Source organism: Bombina bombina, chromosome 2 (genome assembly GCF_027579735.1).
Source record: "Bombina bombina isolate aBomBom1 chromosome 2, aBomBom1.pri, whole genome shotgun sequence".
In the NCBI taxonomy this organism is placed as follows: Eukaryota; Metazoa; Chordata; class Amphibia; order Anura; family Bombinatoridae; genus Bombina; species Bombina bombina.
Genome location: NC_069500.1, coordinates 566,970,459 through 566,992,850, shown reverse-complemented (window position 1 = coordinate 566,992,850; position 22,392 = coordinate 566,970,459). Strand labels below are relative to the sequence as shown.

Below are 22,392 nucleotides of genomic sequence, written 5' to 3'. Positions count from 1 at the left end.
ATATTTATACATATATAGACATGTATATGTATGTATCTCAATGTTAAAGCCATTTGTCTGCCTTTTTTTTCCCTAACACCTGAGATCTCATATCTTTGAGCCATTATAGCTTTTTAATGCAATTTTTTGTAATAATTGTTATTAGACAGTGTTAATATGAGTGTAACTGTACTTTGTAATGTATTTTTAAAGTGTTTTGTTCAACTTTTTAGTTTCGGAAAACAGTTCACCACAGCTCTGAGATAGCGGTAAGGATTGTAGCATAAATCGGGATTGTGCTAGCTCAATCTCGATTTCGCTCAACTTGTAACAATTAAAACTGCTGGCGAAAAGACGATATTGCTTGAGCAAAAATGTTTGCACCTCACTTGTAATCTAGCCCTAAAAGTAAAAAAACAAGAAAACATATCTACAAGACATGCAGAGAGAGGAGACTGTGAGAAGAGGAGAGAATGTCAGATGAGTGGCCTGGTCAGTTGGTGAGAGAGGCAGGGTAGCCTGGAGAACAATTTTTTTGTGTGTGTATCGATTTAGTTTAAAGTGACACTGAACCCAAATGTATTCTTTCATGATTCGGATAGAGTATGAAATTTTAAGCAACTTTCTAATTTACTCCAATTATCAATTTTTCTTTGTTCTTTGCTATCTTTATTTAAAAAGCAGCAATGTAAATCTTAGCAGCCAGCCCATTTTAGGTTCAGCACCATGGATAGCACTTGCTTATTGGAGGCTTACATTTACCCACCAATAAGCAAGCATAACCCAGGTTCTGAACCAAAAATGGGCCAGCTCCTATGCATCACATTCCTGCTTTTTAAATAAAGATAGCAAGAGAATGAAGAAAAATTGATAATAGGAGTAAATTAAAAAGTTGCTTAACATTGCATGCTTTATCTGAATCATGAAAGAAAAATTTTGGGTTTAGTGTCCCTTTAAGGTGATCAACAGCCATTATCAGTAGTGATGTCCCGAACTGTTCGCCCGCGAACGGTTCACAGCGAACATAGGTTGTTCGCGTTCGCGTTTGTGGGCGAACACATGGCGATGTTCGATCCGCCCCTATGTGTCATCATTGTGGAAACTTTGACCCTTTATGTCACAGCCGCCTGACACATTAGAGCCAATCAACATCAGACACTCCCTCACAGACACTCCCAGCTACTCGGAATCCGCCATTTTAGACTCATAACGACCTTGCTTTTTTAATGAGAGGACGTGTTGTGTTTTTGCTCCTGACATTAATAGGAAAAACATAGCTAGGCTAGTGTATTTACAGTCCAGAAGGACTCCACTCATCTCTGCTGCAAGCACAGCACCCCAAAAAGCCCTTTTTAGGGCTATATTTCGTGCCGTTTTTTTTTTTTTTTTCGTTTTTTTTTTTATTAGCATTTGCCTGGCTTTCAGCTGTGTGTTTAAGGCTCACAGCATATGCTGTGACTACTGCCACCACTGATATCTCCCTAACAACATTAGTTTAAATTTAACTAACCCAAAAATATAATTATTTTTCTAGTGTAATTTATTTTCATTTTCTATCAGGCCAGTGTCACACAGCATATACTCTGGTTCATTGCTCTGTGCCAGCCAGCAGCCAGCAGTGTTAATATCCGTTTATAACATTATTTTTAATTTTTAAAAAAAACACAAAAAAATATTTTTCTAGTGTAATCTAATTACATTTACTATCATGCCTGTGTCTGTCAGGCTCACTCAGCATTAATATACCTCTTTTTTTTCAGTCTTTTGGTTAATTGGTCTGTGCCAGGCAGCCACCCAGCACTCATATCTATTTTTCTTTCACCTTAATTTTAATATAAAAAAAAAAAAGTTTAAATTTGTTTGCTAGTGTAATCAAATCTAATTTTCTATCCGGCCTGTGTGTTTTGCTGACATAGAGAGCCTACTGTGTTTACTTGCTGCCCTCCCTAGTCTATGAGCCACGACTCATATGTGTTTAACCTTTTTTTAATTTCCCCCCCAAAAAATAATTTCAATCATTTTTCTAGTGTAATCTAATAGTATTTTCTATCAGGCGTGTGTGTATCCGACATACATAGCCTACTGTTTTTAATAGCTGCCCTTCCAAGGCTATCAGCCACGACTCATATGTATGTGCTTAACCTTTTTCTTAAAATTTCCAAAAAAAAGTCTTTAAATCATTATGCTAGTGTAATCTAATTGTATTTTCTATCAGGCCTGTGTCTAACTGTCTATCTGACTTACACAGCATACTGTTGTTATTATTGCTGCCCTACGTAGCAGCCAGCCAGTGCGACCACTCATAGAGTCATATGTGCATTGCACTTCTTAACATAATTTTAATATTAAAATCTAAAATTTTAAAATATTTTGCTAGTGTAATGTAACTTAATTTTCTATCAGTCCTGTGTTTTTGTCACTTACACAGCATACTGTGTTAAATTACTGCCCTACCTACCATCCACGACTCATATCTGCCAGCCTGTCTGCCAGGCCCAAGTAGCCAATTAGTGGCACCAATCACAATTCTTGTAACAGTAATAAAAAAAAACAAAAAAACATAATTTTTTGGACTGCAAATATTCAGTCTCCTAGGGCCATTGAATTTCATTTACCTCCTGCCTGCCACTGCCAGCCTTTTGTGCCAGGCCGTCTAGCCAACTATTTACACCAATCATTATTGTTGTCACAGTCAGACAGTATAGTTATTAATTTAAATAAAAAAAATGTTTAGTGTTGATCTTAACCCTCAGTTTGCTCGTGCCTTTGAATTACACTTTTCTACAGCCTTCCAAGCCTGTGTGCCAGGCCTACTTAAAAATATTTACACCAATCATATTTGTTGTGACAGTATTCTAATAATTAAAAATTAAAATTTTGAGACAGCCACTTTGGGAATGTTAGTTGATTTAGACCCATTATGGCTTAAAAGCAGACTCTGCATCAACTATGTAATTTTCCATGGGAGTTTTGCCAGGGATCCCCCTCCAGCATGCAACAGTCCAGGTGTTAGTACCCTTGAAACAACTTTTCCATCACTATTGTGGCCAGAAAGAGTCCTTGTAGGTTTTAAAGTTCGCCTGCCTATTGAATTCAATACCGGAAGTTCGAGTCCGCGGTTCGCGAACCGGAAAATTTTAGGTTTGCGACATCACTAATTATCAGTCATTAACTGTGCTGTTGTGGGGAAAAGGAGATTGACTTTTGTGGAAGTTATCAACCTCAAGAGTGTTTGACTTGTCAGATTGTGATTATTTTGTATAAAGGCAATGGAATACACATTCAGTATTTATTATGCCTGCTTTTGTGCTATTAAGCTCTGCAAACGGGGTCTTTTCATATGCAGGGGAGGGTCTGCTTTCAGCTCCTTTCAGTGGGTATTACGAGTCTTCCAAAAAGTGAGCGGTAGACCCTCTCCTGTCAAGCCTGGTACCGCATTTTAAAGTCAGTAGTTAAGAGTTTTATGGTCTAACGCCGTAGCATAAAAAACTCTTAACTAAAGTGGTAAAAAGTACACTAACACCCATAAACTACCTATTAACCCCTAAACCCACATTGCAAACACTAAAATAAAATGTTAACCCCTAATCTGCCGAACCGGCCATCGCCGCCACTATAATAAATATATTAACCCCTAAACCGCCGCACTACCGCATCGCAAGCACTAGTTAAATTTTATTAACCCCTAATCTGCCATCCCTAACATCGCCGACACCTACCTACATTTATTAACCCCTAATCTGCCGCCCCCAACATCGCCGCCACTATATTAAAGTTATTAACCCCTAAATCTAAGTCTAACCCTAACCCTTACACCCCCCTAACTTAAATATAATTTAAATAAATCTAAATAAAATAACTACAAATTAACTAAATTATTCCTATTTAAAACTAAATACTTACCTATAAAATAAACCCTAAGCTAGCTACAATATAACTAATAGTTACATTGTAGCTATCTTAGGATTTATTTTTATTTTACAGGCAACTTTGTATTTATTTTAACTAGGTAGAATAGTTATTAAATAGTTATTAACTATTTAATAGCTACCTAATTAAAATAAAGACAAATTTACCTGTAAAATAAAACCTAACCTAAGTTACAATTACACCTAACACTACACCTATAATTAAATTAATTCCCTAAATTAACTACAATTAAATACAATTAAATACAATTAGCTAAATTACGGGGGGGGGGGGGGAAACACTAAATTACAGAAAATAAAATAATTACAAGTTTTTTAAACTAATTACACCTAATCTAATCCCCCTAGTAAAATAAAAAAGCCCCCCAAAATAATAAAAAGCCCTACCCTATACTAAATTACAAATAGCCCTTAAAAGGGCCTTTAGCGGGGCATTGCCCCAATGTAATCAGCTCTTTTAACTGTAAAAAAAAAGTACAATACCCCCCCAACATTAAAACCCACCACCCACACACCCAACCCTACTCTAAAACCCACACAATCCCCCCCTTAATAAAACCTAACACTAACCCCTTGAAGATCACCCTACCTTGAGAAGTCTTCACCCAACCGGGCCGACGTCTTCAACGAAGCCGGGCGAAGTGGTCCTCCAGACAGGTAGAAGTCTTCATCCAGACGGCATCTTCTATCTTCATCCATCCGGCACGGAGCGGGTCCATCTTCAAGACATCCGACGCAGATCATCCTCTTCTTTCTTCATCTGACGACTGAATGAAGGTTCCTTTAAATGACGTCATCCAAGATGTCGTCCCTTCAATTCCGATTGGCTGATAGAATTCGGCATCTTAGAATGCGACCTCAATAGAATGCGACCTCAATCCTATTGGCTGTTCTAATCAGCCAATAGGATTGAAGTTCAATCCTATTGGCTGATTGTATCAGCCAATAGGATTTTTGCTACCTTAATTCCGATTGGCTGATAGAATTCTATCTGCAGGGGGCGGTATTGTACAAGCAGTTCTGGTGAACTGCTTGTGCAATGATAAATGCCGACAGCGTATGCTGTCGGCATTTATCGATGTGCATCGGACATGATACGCTACATTGTATCATGTCAGCTCGCACTTTGAGAAATATGCCCTATAATGTAAAAAGTGTATCTATTAAACAATACAAATGACAAATTGTCGCTGCATAAAACGCAAAAACAGCTCATTTGCAAAATTTAACATGCAGATAATTATGAAAATATAGATTGTGATCAACCTCAATGTTAGCTAGTGTCATATCCCTTTAATATGAAATATACAGTATTTGTGAGGATCAAGTAAAAGGGTTGATCACAATAATTTAGTAAGACTTATTTATCTACAAAAATCCCCATTGACTTAAAAGTTATTTTAGATTTACCATTTTTTTGGCTGTACATATGTTTAAACTTCACAATCACAATTCACCATACTACAAGTTATCAACTAAATATAAACAAAAAAATGGCTGATAAAATGCTCAACATCCATATATTGACCAATAACACACATCAGATAAATGATAACAATATGAGCCATTGATCTGCGCATGCTCAAACCCAAAAAACAAGATGGTGCTGCCCATGCCAACAACAGCAATGGCCTTTTTGAAGATGATTGAATCTCACCAAAAAACAAACAATACTGAAAATGTTTTCCCAATTAAGTACTAGATTACAAGGGGTGCGGTATATTTCTTTTTCCCGATCGTGAAAACTCTGATAAAGCTAAGCTTTTTGCGCTAGTAGGCTTGCGCTCCTTTTACAAGTTTAAAAAATAAGTATTTTGCACAAGTGGTAACCCGACTAGCGCAACAATCTGCACTTAGAATATCGCGTGCGCGTTCACGTATTCCCCCACAGGAGTCAATTGAGAAAAAAAGTGGAAAAAAACTACACTCTCTCTCACGCAAACACCATGACATATTCTCATTAGCGCAAACCCGACATGTAATTATGAATATTTCCTATTCCAATGTTCTTTAACATGTTTGTTTGCAATATACGCATAACCGATCGCATACTGTAATATGCGCAAACATGATGGCATATATGCGCATACAGGACATGAAAATAATCATATATACACATATAAATACATACATATTTATACATATATAGACATGTATATGCATGTATCTCAATGTTAAAGTCCTTTGTCTGTTTTTTTTTTCCCTAACACCTGAGATCTCATATCTTTGAGCCATTATAGCTTTTTAATGCAATTTTTTTGTAATAATTGTTATTAGACAGTGTTAATATGAGTGTAACTGTACTTTGTAATGTATTTTTAAAGTGTTTTGTTCAACTTTTTAGTTTCGGAAAACAGTTCACCACAGCTCTGAGATAGCGGTAAGGATTGTAGCATAAATCGGGATTGTGCTAGCTCAACTTGTAATATCAGCGCAATTAAAACTGCTGGCGAAAAGACGATATTGCTTGAGCAAAAACGTTTGCACCTCACTTGTAATCTAGCCCTAAAAGTAAAAAAACAAGAAAACATATCTACAAGACATGCAGAGAGAGGAGACTGTGAGAAGAGGAGAGAATGTCGGATGAGTGGCCTGGTCAGTTGGTGAGAGAGGCTGGGTAGCCTGGAGAACAATTTTTTTGTGTGTGTATCGATTTAGTTTAAAGTGACACTAAACCCAAATGTATTCTTTCATGATTCGGATAGAGTATGAAATTTTAAGCAACTTTCTAATTTACTCCAATTATCAATTTTTCTTCGTTCTTTGCTATCTTTATTTAAAAAGCAGCAATGTAAATCTTAGCAGCCAGCCCATTTTAGGTTCAGCACCATGGATAGCACTTGCTTATTGGAGGCTTACATGTACCCACCAATAAGCAAGCATAACCCAGGTTCTGAACCAAAAATGGGCCGGCTCCTATGCATCACATTCCTGCTTTTTAAATAAAGATAGCAAGAGAATGAAGAAAAATTGATAATAGGAGTAAATTAAAAAGTTGCTTAACATTGCAGCTTTATCTGAATCATGAAAGAAAAAATTTAGGTTTAGTGTCCCTTTAAGGTAATCAACAGCCATTATCAGTCATTAACTGTGCTGTTGTGGGGAAAAGGAGATTGACTTTTGTGGAAGTTATCAACCTCAAGAGTGTTTGACTTGTCAGATTGTGATTATTTTGTATAAAGGCAATGGAATACACATTCAGTATTTATTATGCCTGCTTTTGTGCTATTAAGCTCTGCAAACTGTGATTTTTACAGTCCCCCAGGTAGCCTAAAGTGTACACTGCACACTAAAATAAGCTGCAGTTTAACTGACCCTGCAACATTCTAAACACTGATTGCTTACATCAGTAAAGGCACTCAATTACTTCTGGAACTCATATCCGCAGCTAATGAGACAAGGTAAATATACTCAGCAGGGTGTTGCACTTGATTGTTTATGAATTGCAAAACCCTGTGCAATTCTGCAATAATGTTACAGTTGTAAATGTTATTAAAATATTTACATTTTTATGTGGTTATTTAGCAATGTTTAAGCCTTAGTACCCGAGCCATTTTTGTAAATAGCAGTATGCTTCCTAGTGAGAAGAAGGGGAGACAGTGAAAATGAATTCCCTCTGAGGCAATGGGCACTTGGGAGTGACTTACAGTTCACAATGGTTCAGGCACTACAGCCTCTAAATTCAAAGGTTAAAGGGACATTGTACACTAGATTTTTCTTTGCATAAATGTTTTTAAGATGATCCATCTGGGAGTTTTTTTTGTAAAAACAAAATATATATAATATTTTTTCTTATTTTTAAATAACATTGTGCTGATTTTCAAACGCCTAACCAAGCCCCAAAGTTTTAGATGTATACTGATGTATACAGACTTCAGATTGCTTCTGTTTGTATAATGGGTCTTTTCATATGTAGGGGAGGGTCTGCTTTCAGCTCCTTTCAGTGGGTGTCCCAGACTAACCTCATCAACAGTGCTAAATTGAGAGCTTCTAAGTAAGTTTTTAAAAGGTTTTATACTGGATTTTTATACCAGTATCTGTGCATATTCTTCTTTATAGTAGTGTCTATTACATACAGTTAAATTAAATTGGGATATACTGTCGCTTTTATAGATAATGTTAATGTTCATTAAAGAAGGGCACTGTCATTTGCAGTGCTGTAATAATAAAGCTGGTTAAAGGGCAAGTCAACACAAAAAATGTTCTGACTTATTTAGATAATGTTTGTAACGATTAGTAGTGCAAACTGTAGCCCAAATTTGATATAAATATACTGTGCAAGTAAAAAGACTTACTAGTTGTCCTTCAGCTGTTTTGAAATGGCCGCCTGACCCCTCCTTTCGCTGACGTTATCCGCATCTTCCACTGAATGGAACTTTGCAATCCTACACGTTACCGTGATTTTTATTGAAGAGGGCTTTTTCAAGGAACAAAAAACAACCGCTCAGTATCAAAGCGGTTCCTATATGCGGCGGGCCAGTGTGCATTCTCTTCAAAAATAACTACAATAATAATAACTTATAATAATGATCATCATAATAACAAGTGCAGGAATTGCAATTCATTTCCTATTTTATACGTTTGGCATATTTAGCCATCGCTAATCCACTCAAACAGATTACATCCATAATATTAATAAGTGGCTTTCTAATAATTATTAATTGTTTCATTATATTAGACATACTAAAGACTTATAGCGATTTGTTAGACTGAGCTCTACAGGTTTCTATCTGTACTGAATGGTTACTCTCTTAATCTTTGGGGACGGGGTGACTTTTTAGCATAACAAAAGGAGTGTGCTGCTTAATTGGTCCGCTGCCTCTGAGGCTGCGGACATCAATCCGCCCGATCCTATACGATTGGATCAATTGAAACCTCCTGCTAGTGGCCGTTTGACTACAAATCTGCAGGGGGCGGCATTGCACAAGCAGTTCACCAGAACGTGTGCAATGTTAAATGCTGACAGCGTATGCGGTCTGCATTCAGCAATGTCTGTCTGACATGATACGCTACAGCGTATTAAGTCGGACAGACATTGATAAATCGTCCCCGAAATATCAATGAAATTAAGGAATAAAATTAGAAAAAAGGGCTAAATAAAAAAAAAGTTGCTAGGGGTGAGCCCCAATAGGTCACATAAAGCATAGAAACAGACAATCTTAACAAAAACAAATGCTACCACAAGAAATGATATAGCCAATAATTGAACATAAACGGACATGTTCAGATTACTAATTCATGCCACTAAGCTAATGAGGGATGTCATAGTGCACTTAACACAACTACTGAATTAAAGTATATTGCTTGCTCTCACAGGGATACAGTTTCTGGCATTAAATGGTAAAATATGTTTTGTTTTTAACATGCATGATCATTTATTTATTTTATTCCACTAGCCCTTATGTGTTAGTGAAATAAAAAATATGCCAGAATGTCCCTTAAGGGAACATATAAGTACATTATAATTCTCTATTTTTTTTATTTTTTTTAATACATCAATGAGTGGTGCTTATTTCTTCCTGAACTCATCAGTCATCGTTTTCCATAGAGGCAGACATTTAGCATGCTTTGGATTCCTCTCTAAAGTTCACAGCAGCTGTAAAAATCCTCCAACTTACTTATTTCTTATCCTCTTGTACAGTCTGTGCTTCCCAATCTTGTTTCTCTCCTACATGTTCCTGGTCTCTGCGATCTCTAAATCTCACTCACTCTTTTTCTCTGTCTGGGGTTGATTCTAAAATATCTGCCAGTCTAGACGTGGTTTCCATGCCAATACTTGCAGGGGCAGCCCTCATGTAATTCCCTGCAAGTTCCAAGATGCTTCCCATAGAAATAATACTATGAAAAAGTTTGCAATGGAGGATGAAATACACAGGGAGAATCCGGCGTATGTTTAAACTTCAATATTACTAATACAAATTAAATTACACTGTTTTCAGTGCACTGTGCCTTAAAGTGCCATAAAACATTTTGAGATCTGTGCTAACCTAAAAGGGCTAATAAGGTAAAAATAGTTTGCATACATTTTTTTTAGAAAAATTACAAGTATTTTAAAATAATGTTCAAAAATAAGCAAAATTACCTACATAGCCATGATGTCTGGTTAGTCTGATCTACCTCCCTTATCAGTCTTTAGCATCAGAAACACAGGCATTGTATTTCACAGTTGCTTATTTGCTTCTATGCATGCTCCAGCAAATAATGACTGTGCAGGTCTACATTCTACCAAATCAAAGGTGGATATAGATGCAGCCATAGAAGGAATTGTGTGGGGGAAGTTAGAGCTGTACAATTCCGAAACTTAAAAGAAAGGGTTAATGGCGACGCACTGCAGTATAAATTTGCAGGTAAAGTAATTAAAGTACATATTATTATATTTTGTTTCTATCCCAACTTGTATTATGTCCCTTTAAAATTGCTGTTATTATTGTATGCATAGGTTTTCCTTTCGGAGTAATTATTGAGAACCATATGGTGAAAATGTTTATAGAATTATGCTGTGATTTGACAGACAATTTCATATATACCCATGGAATGTCTATGTTCAGACTATTTTAATTTCAGCCCCTAATCTGAGAGCACCACAGCCTGCAAAACCTTTCTCCCAAAAACAGCTTCCGCTGAAGCAAAAAACGTAAAATTTGTAAAACTTAGTAAAAGTGTGCAAGGAGGACCAGGTAGCCGCCTTACAAATTTGCTCCATAGAGGCCTCATTCTTGAAGGCCCAAGAAGAAGCCACAGCTCTAGTTGAATGAGCCGCTGTCTCATAGGCCAAGTGAATCAAGCTCCTCAACCAAAAGGGCAAAGAGTAGAAGAGGCTTTCTGCCCCTTGCGCTTCCCTCAATAAACCACAAAAAGAGATGTAGACTGTCTGAAATCCTTCGTAGCCTGAAGATAGAACTTCAGGGCACGAACCACATCCAGATTATGAAGTAACCTCTCCTTAGAAGAAGAAGGGTTAGGACACAAAGAAGGAACCACTATTTCCTGACTGATGTTACAGTTAGACACCACCTTGGGAAGAAACCCCAAACCAGTGCGAAGCACAGCCTTATACGCATGAAAAACCAGATAAGACATTGCAAGGCAGCCAGTTCAGGTACTCTGCGTGCCAACAGGAAGAGAACCTTCCAGGACAGAATCTTAATGTCAATGGAATGCATAGGCTCAAACGGAACCCTCTGCAAAACCTTAAGAACCAAGTTTAAACTCCATGGGGGAGCAGACTGTCTAAAGACAGGCCTGATTCTAGACAGAGCCTGAACAAAAGATTGGACGTCAGGGAGCTCAGCGAGTCTCCTATGCAATATGACTGACAATGCTGCAGTGCTGCTGGTGCTGGGCCTTGTCCACACGAAAGGGACGAAAAGTAGATCCTTTAGGCTTAGCCTTCTTATCCTGTAGGAAAACTCCCTTGCCTACCATAACCGTGGATATGATCGAATCCAATCCTGAACTGAACAGAATCTTTCCTTGAAAAGGCAGGGACAACAGCCTCGACTTAGAGGTCATGTCCACAGACCAAGACTTAAGCCACAGAGCCCTGCAAGCTAAAATGGAAAAAACTCACACCTTAGCATTCAGACGAATAATTTGCATATTGGCATCACATATGAAAGAATTTGGCGATCTTTAGCGCCTTAATCTTGTCCTGTATCTCGTCGATGGAAGTCTCCCCCTCGACCATTTCGCACAGGGATTCACACCAATATGTTGCAGCTCCGGCGACCGCGGCTACAGCTGCTGCCAGCTGAAAAACAAACCCGGTGCGTTGAAACAACTTTCTTAACATGTTTTCCAACTTTTTATCCATGGGCTCTTTGAACGACAAACTATCCTCAAGGGGAATAGTTGTCCGCTTTGCGAGCATGGAGATAGCACCATCCACCTTAGGGACAGTAGCCCACAGCTCCAGCTGAAAGTCCGGGATCGGGAACAGTTTCTTAAAGGAAGAAGAAGGGGAAAAGGAAGAACCTAATCGCTCCCATTCATTCTTAATAATATTTGCCATTTCAATAGGAACCGGGAAGGCCTGAGGCACCACCCTGTCCTCATATACCTTATCAAGCTTAGGAATCGCAGGTTCTTCTGGAAGTTTTGGTTCCGGAACTTCCAGAGTAGCAAGCACTTGTCTCAGCAAAAAGTCATGCTCCTCCTCCGCCAGAGGTTTAGATGACATGGACCCCGACCCAGAAAGGGCCTCCTTTGAAGAGTCGGAGTTGGCCTCGTCATCGTATAATGCCTCAAAGATTTCCACGGGTGTAGACAACCCCTGGGCCGGGCCACCATGATTCACCCTACGCTTGCGCTTAGCAGAACGTGGTAAGGCATGGATCACTTTTGATACCGCCGTTTGCAGTTGATCCGCAAAATCTGACGGCCAACTAATCTCTCCCACAGGAGTAATGGTTGAACCCTGGGGCGCTGCATGTGCAATAGGAGATGGATGCAGGGAACGCACCTAACGGGACGGGGACCCCTCAGAGGTGGACGGCTCAGTAGTACTAGACATCCGTTTGCTCTTAGATGTCGTAACTTTATTATGGCATGTGGAACATAGTTGAGCAGGCTGATCTACCAGAACCTCCTCACAATAAACACAGGCATGAGACCTAGTTAAAGAGGGCGAGCCCTCCAACGCGTCAGAGTTCTCCATAGCTTGAGCTGTTATTAAGGACTAGATTAACTTAAGAAATAGGCACCTTTATAACCTCCAATGGCCGGGGCACTCACCACCTCCTTTGACCCGGACTAAAGAAACCGTTTTGTCTCCTGCGCCACTAATCAACAGAGGAAGATAGATAGCCACACCCGGAAATAAGTATTTGACCCCTTTGCAAAACATGACAGTACTTGGTGGCAAAACCCTTGTTGGCAATCACAGAGGTCAGATGCAGGGATAGGCACGGACCAAGGCTGTGGCAGACATTTTCCAAAGTACAGACGTTAATGAAGGACAACAAGGTACATTTCAAATTAAAAACATCAAAAAACACTCTCTTTACAGAGAGGGTAGTGGATACATGGAGGAATAGCCATCCAGCAGAAGTAGTAGAGACAGTGAAGTAGTTTAAACATCCATGGGATAGGCATAAGGCTATGCTAGATATAAGATAAGGCCAGGAACTAATAAAAGTATTCATAAAATTGGGCAGACTAGATAGGCCGAATGGTTCCTATATGCCGACATATTCTATGTTTCTATAAGTCTGGAGAGTGAAACTTTGCTGTCAAATGGGCTGCACGTTGGACGCCCATGGTCTAGTTCCACAAATACAAATTAGTCATCTAATCAAACAAGTTTAAAATAACATTTATAAAAAGACTGCTTGTGGTATTACCTTTTAATTTTTTTTGGTTATATTGAGAGTCTGCAACTCCTGACCAAACCTACCCACCCTGATGTTAATTGCATGATCATCATGGTTGGTTACTTACTTGGTTACGTAAGGTTTGTCAGAGTAGGCAGCGGTCTTCTACACACAGACACCAGCACCATGCTGCCACACAGATCAAGGAATTGGGATGGGTCACGACTCACGGTTAGTTGACTGCAGGCAGCTTGCTTCTTCCTTCACTTCCTTGCTACTATGCATGACGCCACTTGGGTCAAGAAGGAACAACATTCATCTGTCCTACTCCTCCCTCCCCTCCGCAAAATGGGTAGCGGACACTTCAGGGGGCCAGTAACGGACACCTTGCCTATGCCTGGTCAGACTTTCTTGTAGTTAGCAACCAGGTTTGCACACATCTCAGGAGGGATATTGTCCCACTCCTCTTTGCAGATCCTCTCCAAGTCATTAAGGTTTTGAGGCTGACATTTGGCAACTCAAACCTTCAGCTCCCTCCACAGATTTTCAATGGGATTAAAGTCTGGAGACTGACTAGGCCACTCCAGGACCTTAATCTGCTTCTTCTTGAGCCACTCCTTTGTTCCCTTGGCCCAAGTGTTTTGGGTCATTGTCATGCTGGATTACCCATCCATGACTCATTTCAATGCCCTGGTTGAGGGAAGGAGGTTCTCACCCAAGATTTGATGGTACATGGCCCCGTCCATCGTCCCTTTGATGCAGTGAAGTTGGGGTACATGGCCCCGTCCATCGTTCCCCTTAGCAGAAAACCCCCCCAAAGCATAATGTTTCCACCTCCATGTTTGACGTGGGAATGGTGTTCTTGGGGTTATGGGCAGCATTCCTTCTCCTCCAAACACGGCGAGTTGAGTTGATGCCAAAGAGCTCGATTTTAGTCTCATCTGACCACAACACTTTCACCCAGTTCTCCTCTGAATGATTCAGATGTTCATTGGCAAACTCCAGATGGGCCTGTACATGTGCTTTCTTGAGCAGGGAGACCCTGCGGGCACTGCAGGTTTTCAGTCCTTCACGGCATAGTGTGTTACCAATTGTTTTCTTGGTGACTATGGTCCCAGCTGCCTTGAGATCATTGACAAGATCCTCCTGTGTAGTTCTGGGCTGATTCCTCACCATTCTCATGATCATTGAATCCAGATTGCAGGGGTCAAGAAGAGAGTTTAGTGTAAGGAAATGGGATGGACATGCATAAAAAATAGTTAGGCTATATATTAGTAGTTACGCTTATATATTTTATAAATCTATGCAGACAGCATAACGTCTTAGAACACATTACTTATTGTTATTTTTTAGTAGATATATTAGGTTGCCAAGTGACCAGTATTTAACTAGATGGTCCAGTATTTATATTTGCTGTCCAGTAAAATCTAAATGATAATTGTAAATTTAACTGATTAGGTCTGATATGAGGTTTTTTGTGGCCTTATGTTTGAGAAGGGCTATATGGTCTTGGGTCTGATTTACATTTTGATATGCATATATAAAAACATAGATTTTGACAGCAGATAAGAGCCATGGGCCTAGCTAGTCTGCCTGATATGCTTTGAAGTGCTCGTGCACGATTTCCCCATAGACATCAATGGGGAGAGCTGGCAAAAAAAAAGCCTAACACCTGCGATCGCGGAATGAAAAGCTCTGTAACGCAGCCCCATTGATGTCTATGGGGAAATAAAAAGTTACGTTCAAACCTAACACCCTAACATAAACCCCAAGTGTAAACACCCCTAATCTGCCACCCCCAACATCGCCGCCCGCCACCTACATACAGTTATTAACCCCTAATCTGCCTCCCCGATATCACCGCCACCTACATACAGTTATTAACCCCTAATCTGCCGACCCGGATATCGCCGCCTCCTACATACAGTTATTAACCTCTAATCTGCCGCCCCCGATATAGCCGCCACCTACATACAGTTATTAACGACTAATCTGCTGCCCCCGATATCGCTGCTACCTACAGTTATTAACCCCTAATCTGCCACCCTCATCACTGCCACCTACATTAAACTATTAACCCCTAATCTGCTGCTCCCGATGTCGCCGCCACTATACTAAAGTTATTAACCCCTAAACCTCTGGCCTCCCACATCATTACCACTAAATAAATCCATTAACCCCTAAACCTAACACCCCCTAACTTTAACATAATTAAAGTTACAATTATTAACTAAATAATACCTATTTAAAACTAAATACTTACTTAGCTATAAAATAAAACCTAAGCTAGCTACAATATAACTAATAGTTATATTGTAGCTAGCTTAGGTTTTATTTTTATTTCACAGTTAAGTTTGTATTTATTTTAACTATTTTAACTAGTCCCGATTGAAGGATCCATCCAGCCAGTGAAGTAATCATCCATGCGGCAAGAAGTCTTCATCCGGGCTGCCACTTCCATCTTCATCCAGACGGCGAGGTCCTCATCCATCCGGCGCAGAGCGGGTCCATCCTGAAGACATCCGGCGCGGAGCATCCTCTTCATACGGTCGCCACCGTAAAATGGAACTTCAATGCAAGTGACGTCATCCAAGATAGCATTCCTTGCATTCCTATTGGCTGAAAGATTTCAATTAGTCAATAGGATTAGAGCTGCTAAAATCCTATTGGCTGTTCCAATCAGTCAATAGGATGGCATCCCTTGCATTCCTATTGGCTGAAAGATTTCAATTAGTCAATAGAATTAGAGCTGCTAAAATCCTATTGGCTGTTCCAATCAGTCAATAGGATTAGAGCTTAATACTATTGGATGATTGGAACAGCCAATAGGATTTTCGCAGCTCTAATCCTATTGGCTGATTGGAACTGCCAATAGGATTTTAGCAGCTCTAATTCTATTGACTAATTGAAATCTTTCAGCCAATAGGAATGCAAGGGACACCATCTTGGATGACGGCACTTGCATGGAAGTTCCAGTTTACGGCGGCGACTGTATGAAGAGGATGCTCTGCGCCGGATGTCTTCAAGATGGACCCGCTCCGGATGGATGAAGATAGAAGATGCCATCTGGATGAAGACTTCTTGCCGCATGGATGAGGACTTCGACGGCTGGATGAAGATGGAAGAGGCCGCCCAGATGAAGACTTCTTGCCGCATGGATGAGGACTTCGCCGGCTGGATGGATCCTTCAAGTGGGACTTCAAGAACTGTAAGTGGATCGTCGGGGGTTAGCGTTAGGTTTTTATAAGGGTTTTTTGGATGGGTTTTATTTTTAGTTTAGGGTCTGGGCATGTAAAAGAGCTAAATGCCCTTTTAAGGGCAAAGCCTATACAAATGCCCTTTTCAGGGCAATGGGGAGCTTAGGTTTTTTTAGATAGTTATTTTATTTGAGGGGGTTGGTTGTGGGGGTGGTGGGTTTTACTGTTGGGGGGTGTTTGTATTTTTTTTACAGGTAAAAGAGCTGATATCTTTGGGGCAATGCCCCACAAAAGGCCCTTTTAAGGGCCATTGGTAATTTACTGTAGGCTAGGTGTTTTTTTTTATTTGGGGGGCTTTTTTATTTTGATAGGGCTATTAGATTAGGTGTAATTCTTTTTTATTTTTGATAATTTGTTCCTTATTTTTTGTAATTTAGTGTTTGTAATTAGATACTTTTTTTAATTTTTAGAGTAGTGTTAGGATTTTTTTAATGTGTAGTTTAGTTTAATTTAATTGGTAGTTAGTTTAATTGTAGTTTAATAATTATCTTAGTTTAATTGTTAGTTTAAAATTAATTTATTTAATTTGACAGGTAAATTTTAATTTAATTTAAGCTAGGGAAATTGTAATTTTAATATAAAGTTATGGGGGCGTTAGGTTTAGGGGTTAATAGTTTATTTTAGTATATTTCATTGTGGGGGCTTTCGGTTCAGGGGTTAATAATTTATTTAAGTATATTTCGTTGTGGGGGCTTTCAGTTTAGGGGTTAATAGTTTATTTAAGTATATTTCGGTTTAGGGGTTAATAGGTTTATTATAGCGGCGGTGTGGGAGGACGGCAGATTAGGGGCGAATTATATTTAAATAGTATTTGCGATGCGGGAGGGCGGGCGGTTTAGGGGTTTATAAGTTTTTATAGTGGTGACGATGTCGGGGAGTGGCGGAATAGGGGTTAATACATTTTAATAGTGGCAGCGATGTCCAGGGCGGCACATTAGGGTTTAATAGCTTTATTATAGTGTTTGCAATGCGGGAGGGCCTCGCTTTAGGGGTTAATAGGTAGTTTATGGGTGTTAGTGTACTTTGTACCACTTTAGCTATGAGTTTTATGGTACAGCTTTGTAATGTAAAACTCATAACTACTGACTTCAGATGGCGGTACGGATCTTGTGGTTATAGAGTGTAATGCTAACTTTTTGGCCTCCCAGGCACACTCGTAATACTGGCGCTATGGGAGTCCCATTGAAAAAGGACTTTTTTAAAAGTGTGGGACTGACGATTCGTGACTGGCTAAAAGGTGTGCAGTACACCTATACCGACAAGACTTGAAAGTTGCTATCATATCACCTCTTTTCCTTCTCTTCTCTAAGCTATACATATTTCGGTCATTGAGCTTCTCCTGATACGTTTTATTTTCTAGACCATGTACCATTTTGGTAGGCCTCCTTTGCATAGATTCCAGTTTGTTTATAATTTTCTGGAGATATGGCTTCCAGAACTGCACACAATACTCAAGATGAGGCTGACAGGATTTTCAGGTCAAGGGGTCTGATCTGGTGTATAATCATAGCTCCGCATAACACTTTCTCTTGATCACTGGATTTATCTCCAGAAATTTTGTAAAAGACAGCTGGCAATGTCAATGGCAAGTCAATGACCTCACATATAGCTACATTTCTATATAAGTAGATTCCATAGCAGTTAGAAAACATTTAATAATGAAACTAGGACATGAAAAAATAAAAATCAAACACAGTTTATTATAATTAAAAAAATGTACATTCTCACAATAAATATTGCACAAAACTCTGCTTTGGGTTACACATTTCATTTTAGAAAACAGTATTTTAAGATCTGAGAAGTTGTTAAATGGCAACCAAACAAAGCATCTTTAAAGAAAAATATTTTAAACACTGCGAATTTCAGTATGTGTCATAAATACATCATTAAAGGGACATTGAGATCCCACATTCTACCATGCGTTTAATAAGGCATGTTCAAACATTAAATAAGATGTTTTTTTCACGACTGATACAAGTGATATGAAGGCTAGAAATATTCTTTAAATAGGGCACCTCTTCCCATTTTCACCAGTAACCAGCACCCTTTACCTCGACTCCTCTACAAAAAAACTTAATACCATTGTACATTTCCTGATACAATGGGCAACGTAAATATTTGTGGAAATTGTAGGAAGAAGCAGTTAGACTGCAAGTTAAAGGGACAGTAAAGTAAAAATGAAATTTAAATTGACTTGATAGAGTATGAAATTTTAAACAACTTTCCAATTTACTTCTGTTATCTGTTTTGCTTACTTCTCTTGGTTTCCTTTGCTAAAGAGTAATCCTAGGTGAACTCAGGACCGTGCACGTGTCTATAGTCATCTGGCAGCAGTGTTTGCAGTTTATACAATGCTGGAAACACTGCTGCTATAGCCTGTTAAAGACTTGTGCATCCTTCTAAGCTCTATCAGCCTACCTAGGATTATGCTTCAACATGGGATAACAAGAAAACAAAGCAAATTTGATCTAAATAAATAAATTGGAATATTTAATTTTGACTTTACGTTTCTTTTAACCCATATATATTTCACAACACTAAATTATGCTTTTCTTGGAAGAAAAAAAAAACAGTTCTGTCACATGTAATGAATTTATTGATATGTAACATCAGATTTGATTCAGTTCCTTTAATCCATAGCCAACCTGCAAGAGAAACATACCAATTTTAAGTTTAAAATGTGTAGATGTTAAAACTGGACAACGTAAAGAAAAATTGCAAACTTGGACAACAAAACACTTGTATACACTTGTGCAGTATACCGTAGAGTACTGAATACTGTTCTTTAAAAAGCTTTTATCTCAGAGCATATTAGCTTTTAGCACAATGCTTACATTAAGAATTTTTTTTTACTAAAGAAGTTTTGTTCTGCAAATACTTGGTTGCATTATTTTTCCAGTTTTGGAAATGTAGTAACGTTTTTAACACATGGACCCTTTTTAGTGCAATATAATGTATAACTGAGCCATTTTAGCAAATATATTACCTAAATCTATATGCAAAAAAAAAAAAGATGCACATCCAAATGGCTCACATAGGCTTAACAGGCACCAAACTGAATTTTATGGGTGGGACGACAAATTATTTCCACAAGTGCCTCTTTAGTACATATCCCTTCCCTGTATACATGGCTCAATATAGTTGAAAGAACTAAATTCTTTTGCAATTTAGTTTAAAAACAAAACAAAATAAAATATATAATTTAATGAAAAACTCACAATGAATTCATAAAGAAAGTCTAAAGGTGGAAACTACAAAAATATTTTTTTACACTTTATATTTTTAAAAGGCTTCTTTAACTAACCTGTTAATATTCTGCATTTTTTTTAATAGTTTTACACAAAAAAAACTAATTAGAACATGATAACTTATTTGAAATTATTTTGATTATTTGAAAAAGAAAATATGCTAAATCATAGGTAATTCAATTCATTCACACATAGGACCATATTTTTGTTACTGTTATATAACACTAATTTTTAAATTTAATTTAGAAGAATTTGGTTATAAATACTATTTTATTAATGTAGACTAACTGGAACAGTAGGATAACAATTAGGATAAAACAAGTCTCACAGTCACAAACACAACTCAATGGCTTGCTGAATGCTTTACATTCATGTGTATACTATGTTTTCAGCAAGCAAGCTCATATACAATAGTTTAATGGATACTTTGCCGGTTTCCATTGATATGGCATTTTCTGTGATTTTATCTGCTCTACACCTAAAGCTATGGTAGAATCAAGTGAAAATAGAACTTGAAGAAACACCATGCAATATAGCTAAGAACAAAACAAAAAAATGATGTCCTTTAAATATGTAATCAATGTTAAGAGCACCAAAGTTTAAATTAAACCAATGGAATTTTATCAGAAGCCAGTAACACACGTTTTTCAAACTGCCAATAGTTGTAATATAAGCAATAGACAAGTTCCATCACAACAAGTGCATATGGGGTGTGGCTATGTGGAATGTCCAGTCATGTGAGTCCTGGGGACCTCTGAATCAGAAAGTCCTTCCTCATCTTGAGTTGAAGGTTCATAGTCGGCAACATTATCAATCAAATCAGGATCAGCATCATCATTGCTTTCCGCGCTGTAATCAACTTCCTCAAGGAAACGCGGCTCATCATCCTCAAGAACGTAAGTAGTTGGGCTAGAAAAGAAGATATAGAGAAAGGTACATGGGTGTGTTTAAGGATGTCTGTCATTTTTGTACAAGGACACTTCATGTGTCGTAAAATAACTAGGAAGACTTATGCCTAACTATAATAGCAAAAGAGATGTAACAAAACGATCTTTTGTAGGTAATTATCTACGGTAAAATTGTTTTAACATCACTGTGACCCTATTCAGTATATCCGGTTGACTTGAAATTTTACCAGTTACATATTAATGACCAAATCATTTGTTTAAAGGCACATAAAAGGCTAAGAGCATAAATGCATATTAACAAAAAAACCTGGATATAATATGCATCAGTTATAGCATAATTTAGCAAAATACTTATTCATTTTAAAAAGCTGATATATTATTAACGCTAACATAAGTCTTAAATATTTATTTAATCTGTAAAATTTTCTAAACAACATAAACTGTAATGATGCCTTTTAGCCATGGAAAATGTAAACATATGGATTCAAAATTGCTCCTCCATAAACAGAAAATCAGCATAGTTTGTAGAGTCATTGTGAAGGAACATAAGTGACATATACAGATTCTAACTACAGCTACACAACAATTACAATGAACTTAAGTTCTTAAAGGGACAGTAAACACCTTGAGATTTTTATATAAAATATTTAGTTATTCATAATGAAACAATTTTTCAATGTATTTTCATTATTTATTTTGCCCATTGTTCATGTGATTTAGATCTGAAAATTGAGCAATTTCTAATTCTCAGAACTTGTTATGCATCTTGCTGACTAACCCTGCTACATATCTTTCCCTAACTAGCTATATCAGATAACAACTGCAAAACAATGCATTGTATGCTAACGTTATGACAGTAACTAGCCTTATTGTCTGTGGACTAAAGCCCAGATTGGCTAGTCCAAATAAGGCAAATGGTGGGTGGAGTTTGGCTACTGAAAAATATTTCAGTAAAAAATTATGTTAATTTGTTTTAAAAACTTTAAGACTTGGCTGATATGTTATTATAGCAACACAACAGAAATGTCTTGTTTACTGTCCCTTTAAAGCTTGACTTCCAGCTACAGTCGTATGCAAACGTTTAAGCACCCCTGACAATTTCCATGATTTTCATTTATAAATAATTGGGTGTTTGGATCAGCAATTTCATTTTGAGCTATCAAATAACTGAAGGACACAGTAAGATTTCAGTAGTGAAATGTGGTTTATTGGATTAACAGAAAATGTACAATATGCATCAAAACGACATTAGGCAGGTGCATACATTTGGGCACCCTTGTAATTTTGTTGATTTGAATACCTGTAACTACCTAACTCTGATTAATTGGAACACATAATTGGTTTGGTGAACCCATTAAGCCTTGAACTTCATAGACAGGTGCATCCAATCATGAGAAAAGGTATTTAAGGTGGCCAATTGCAAGTTGTTGTTCTCTTTGACTCTCCTCTGAAGAGTGGCACCATGAGGGCCTCAAAACAACTCTCAAATGACCTGAAAACAAAGATTGTTCAACATTATGGTTTAGGGGAAGGCTACAAAAAGCCATCACAGAGATTTAAGCTGTCAGTGTCCACTGTGAGGAACATAGTGAGGAAATGGACGACCACAGGCACAGTTCATTTTAAGGCCAGAAGTGGCAGGCCAAGTAAAATATCGGAGAGGCAAATGCAAAGGATGGTGAGAACGGTCTAAAACAGCCCACAGACCACCTCCAAAGACCTACAACATCATCTTGCTGCAGATGGTGTCACTGTGCATC

General features: G+C 38.1%; 1 protein-coding gene across 3 annotated transcripts in view; it reads right to left on the bottom strand.

Annotated features, from left to right (window-relative positions):
- Nucleotides 1-18,156: 18,156 nt before the first annotated feature.
- AGTPBP1 (ATP/GTP binding carboxypeptidase 1) overlaps nucleotides 18,157-22,392 on the bottom strand; it is a 362,468-nt gene continuing 358,232 nt past the window's right edge. For all 3 annotated transcript variants that reach the window (XM_053702435.1, XM_053702434.1, XM_053702437.1), the window contains one exon: nucleotides 18,157-20,633. In XM_053702435.1, the coding sequence (XP_053558410.1) occupies nucleotides 20,441-20,633 (193 nt within the window). In that variant the 3' untranslated portion in view covers nucleotides 18,157-20,440. The remainder of the gene's footprint in view (nucleotides 20,634-22,392) is intronic.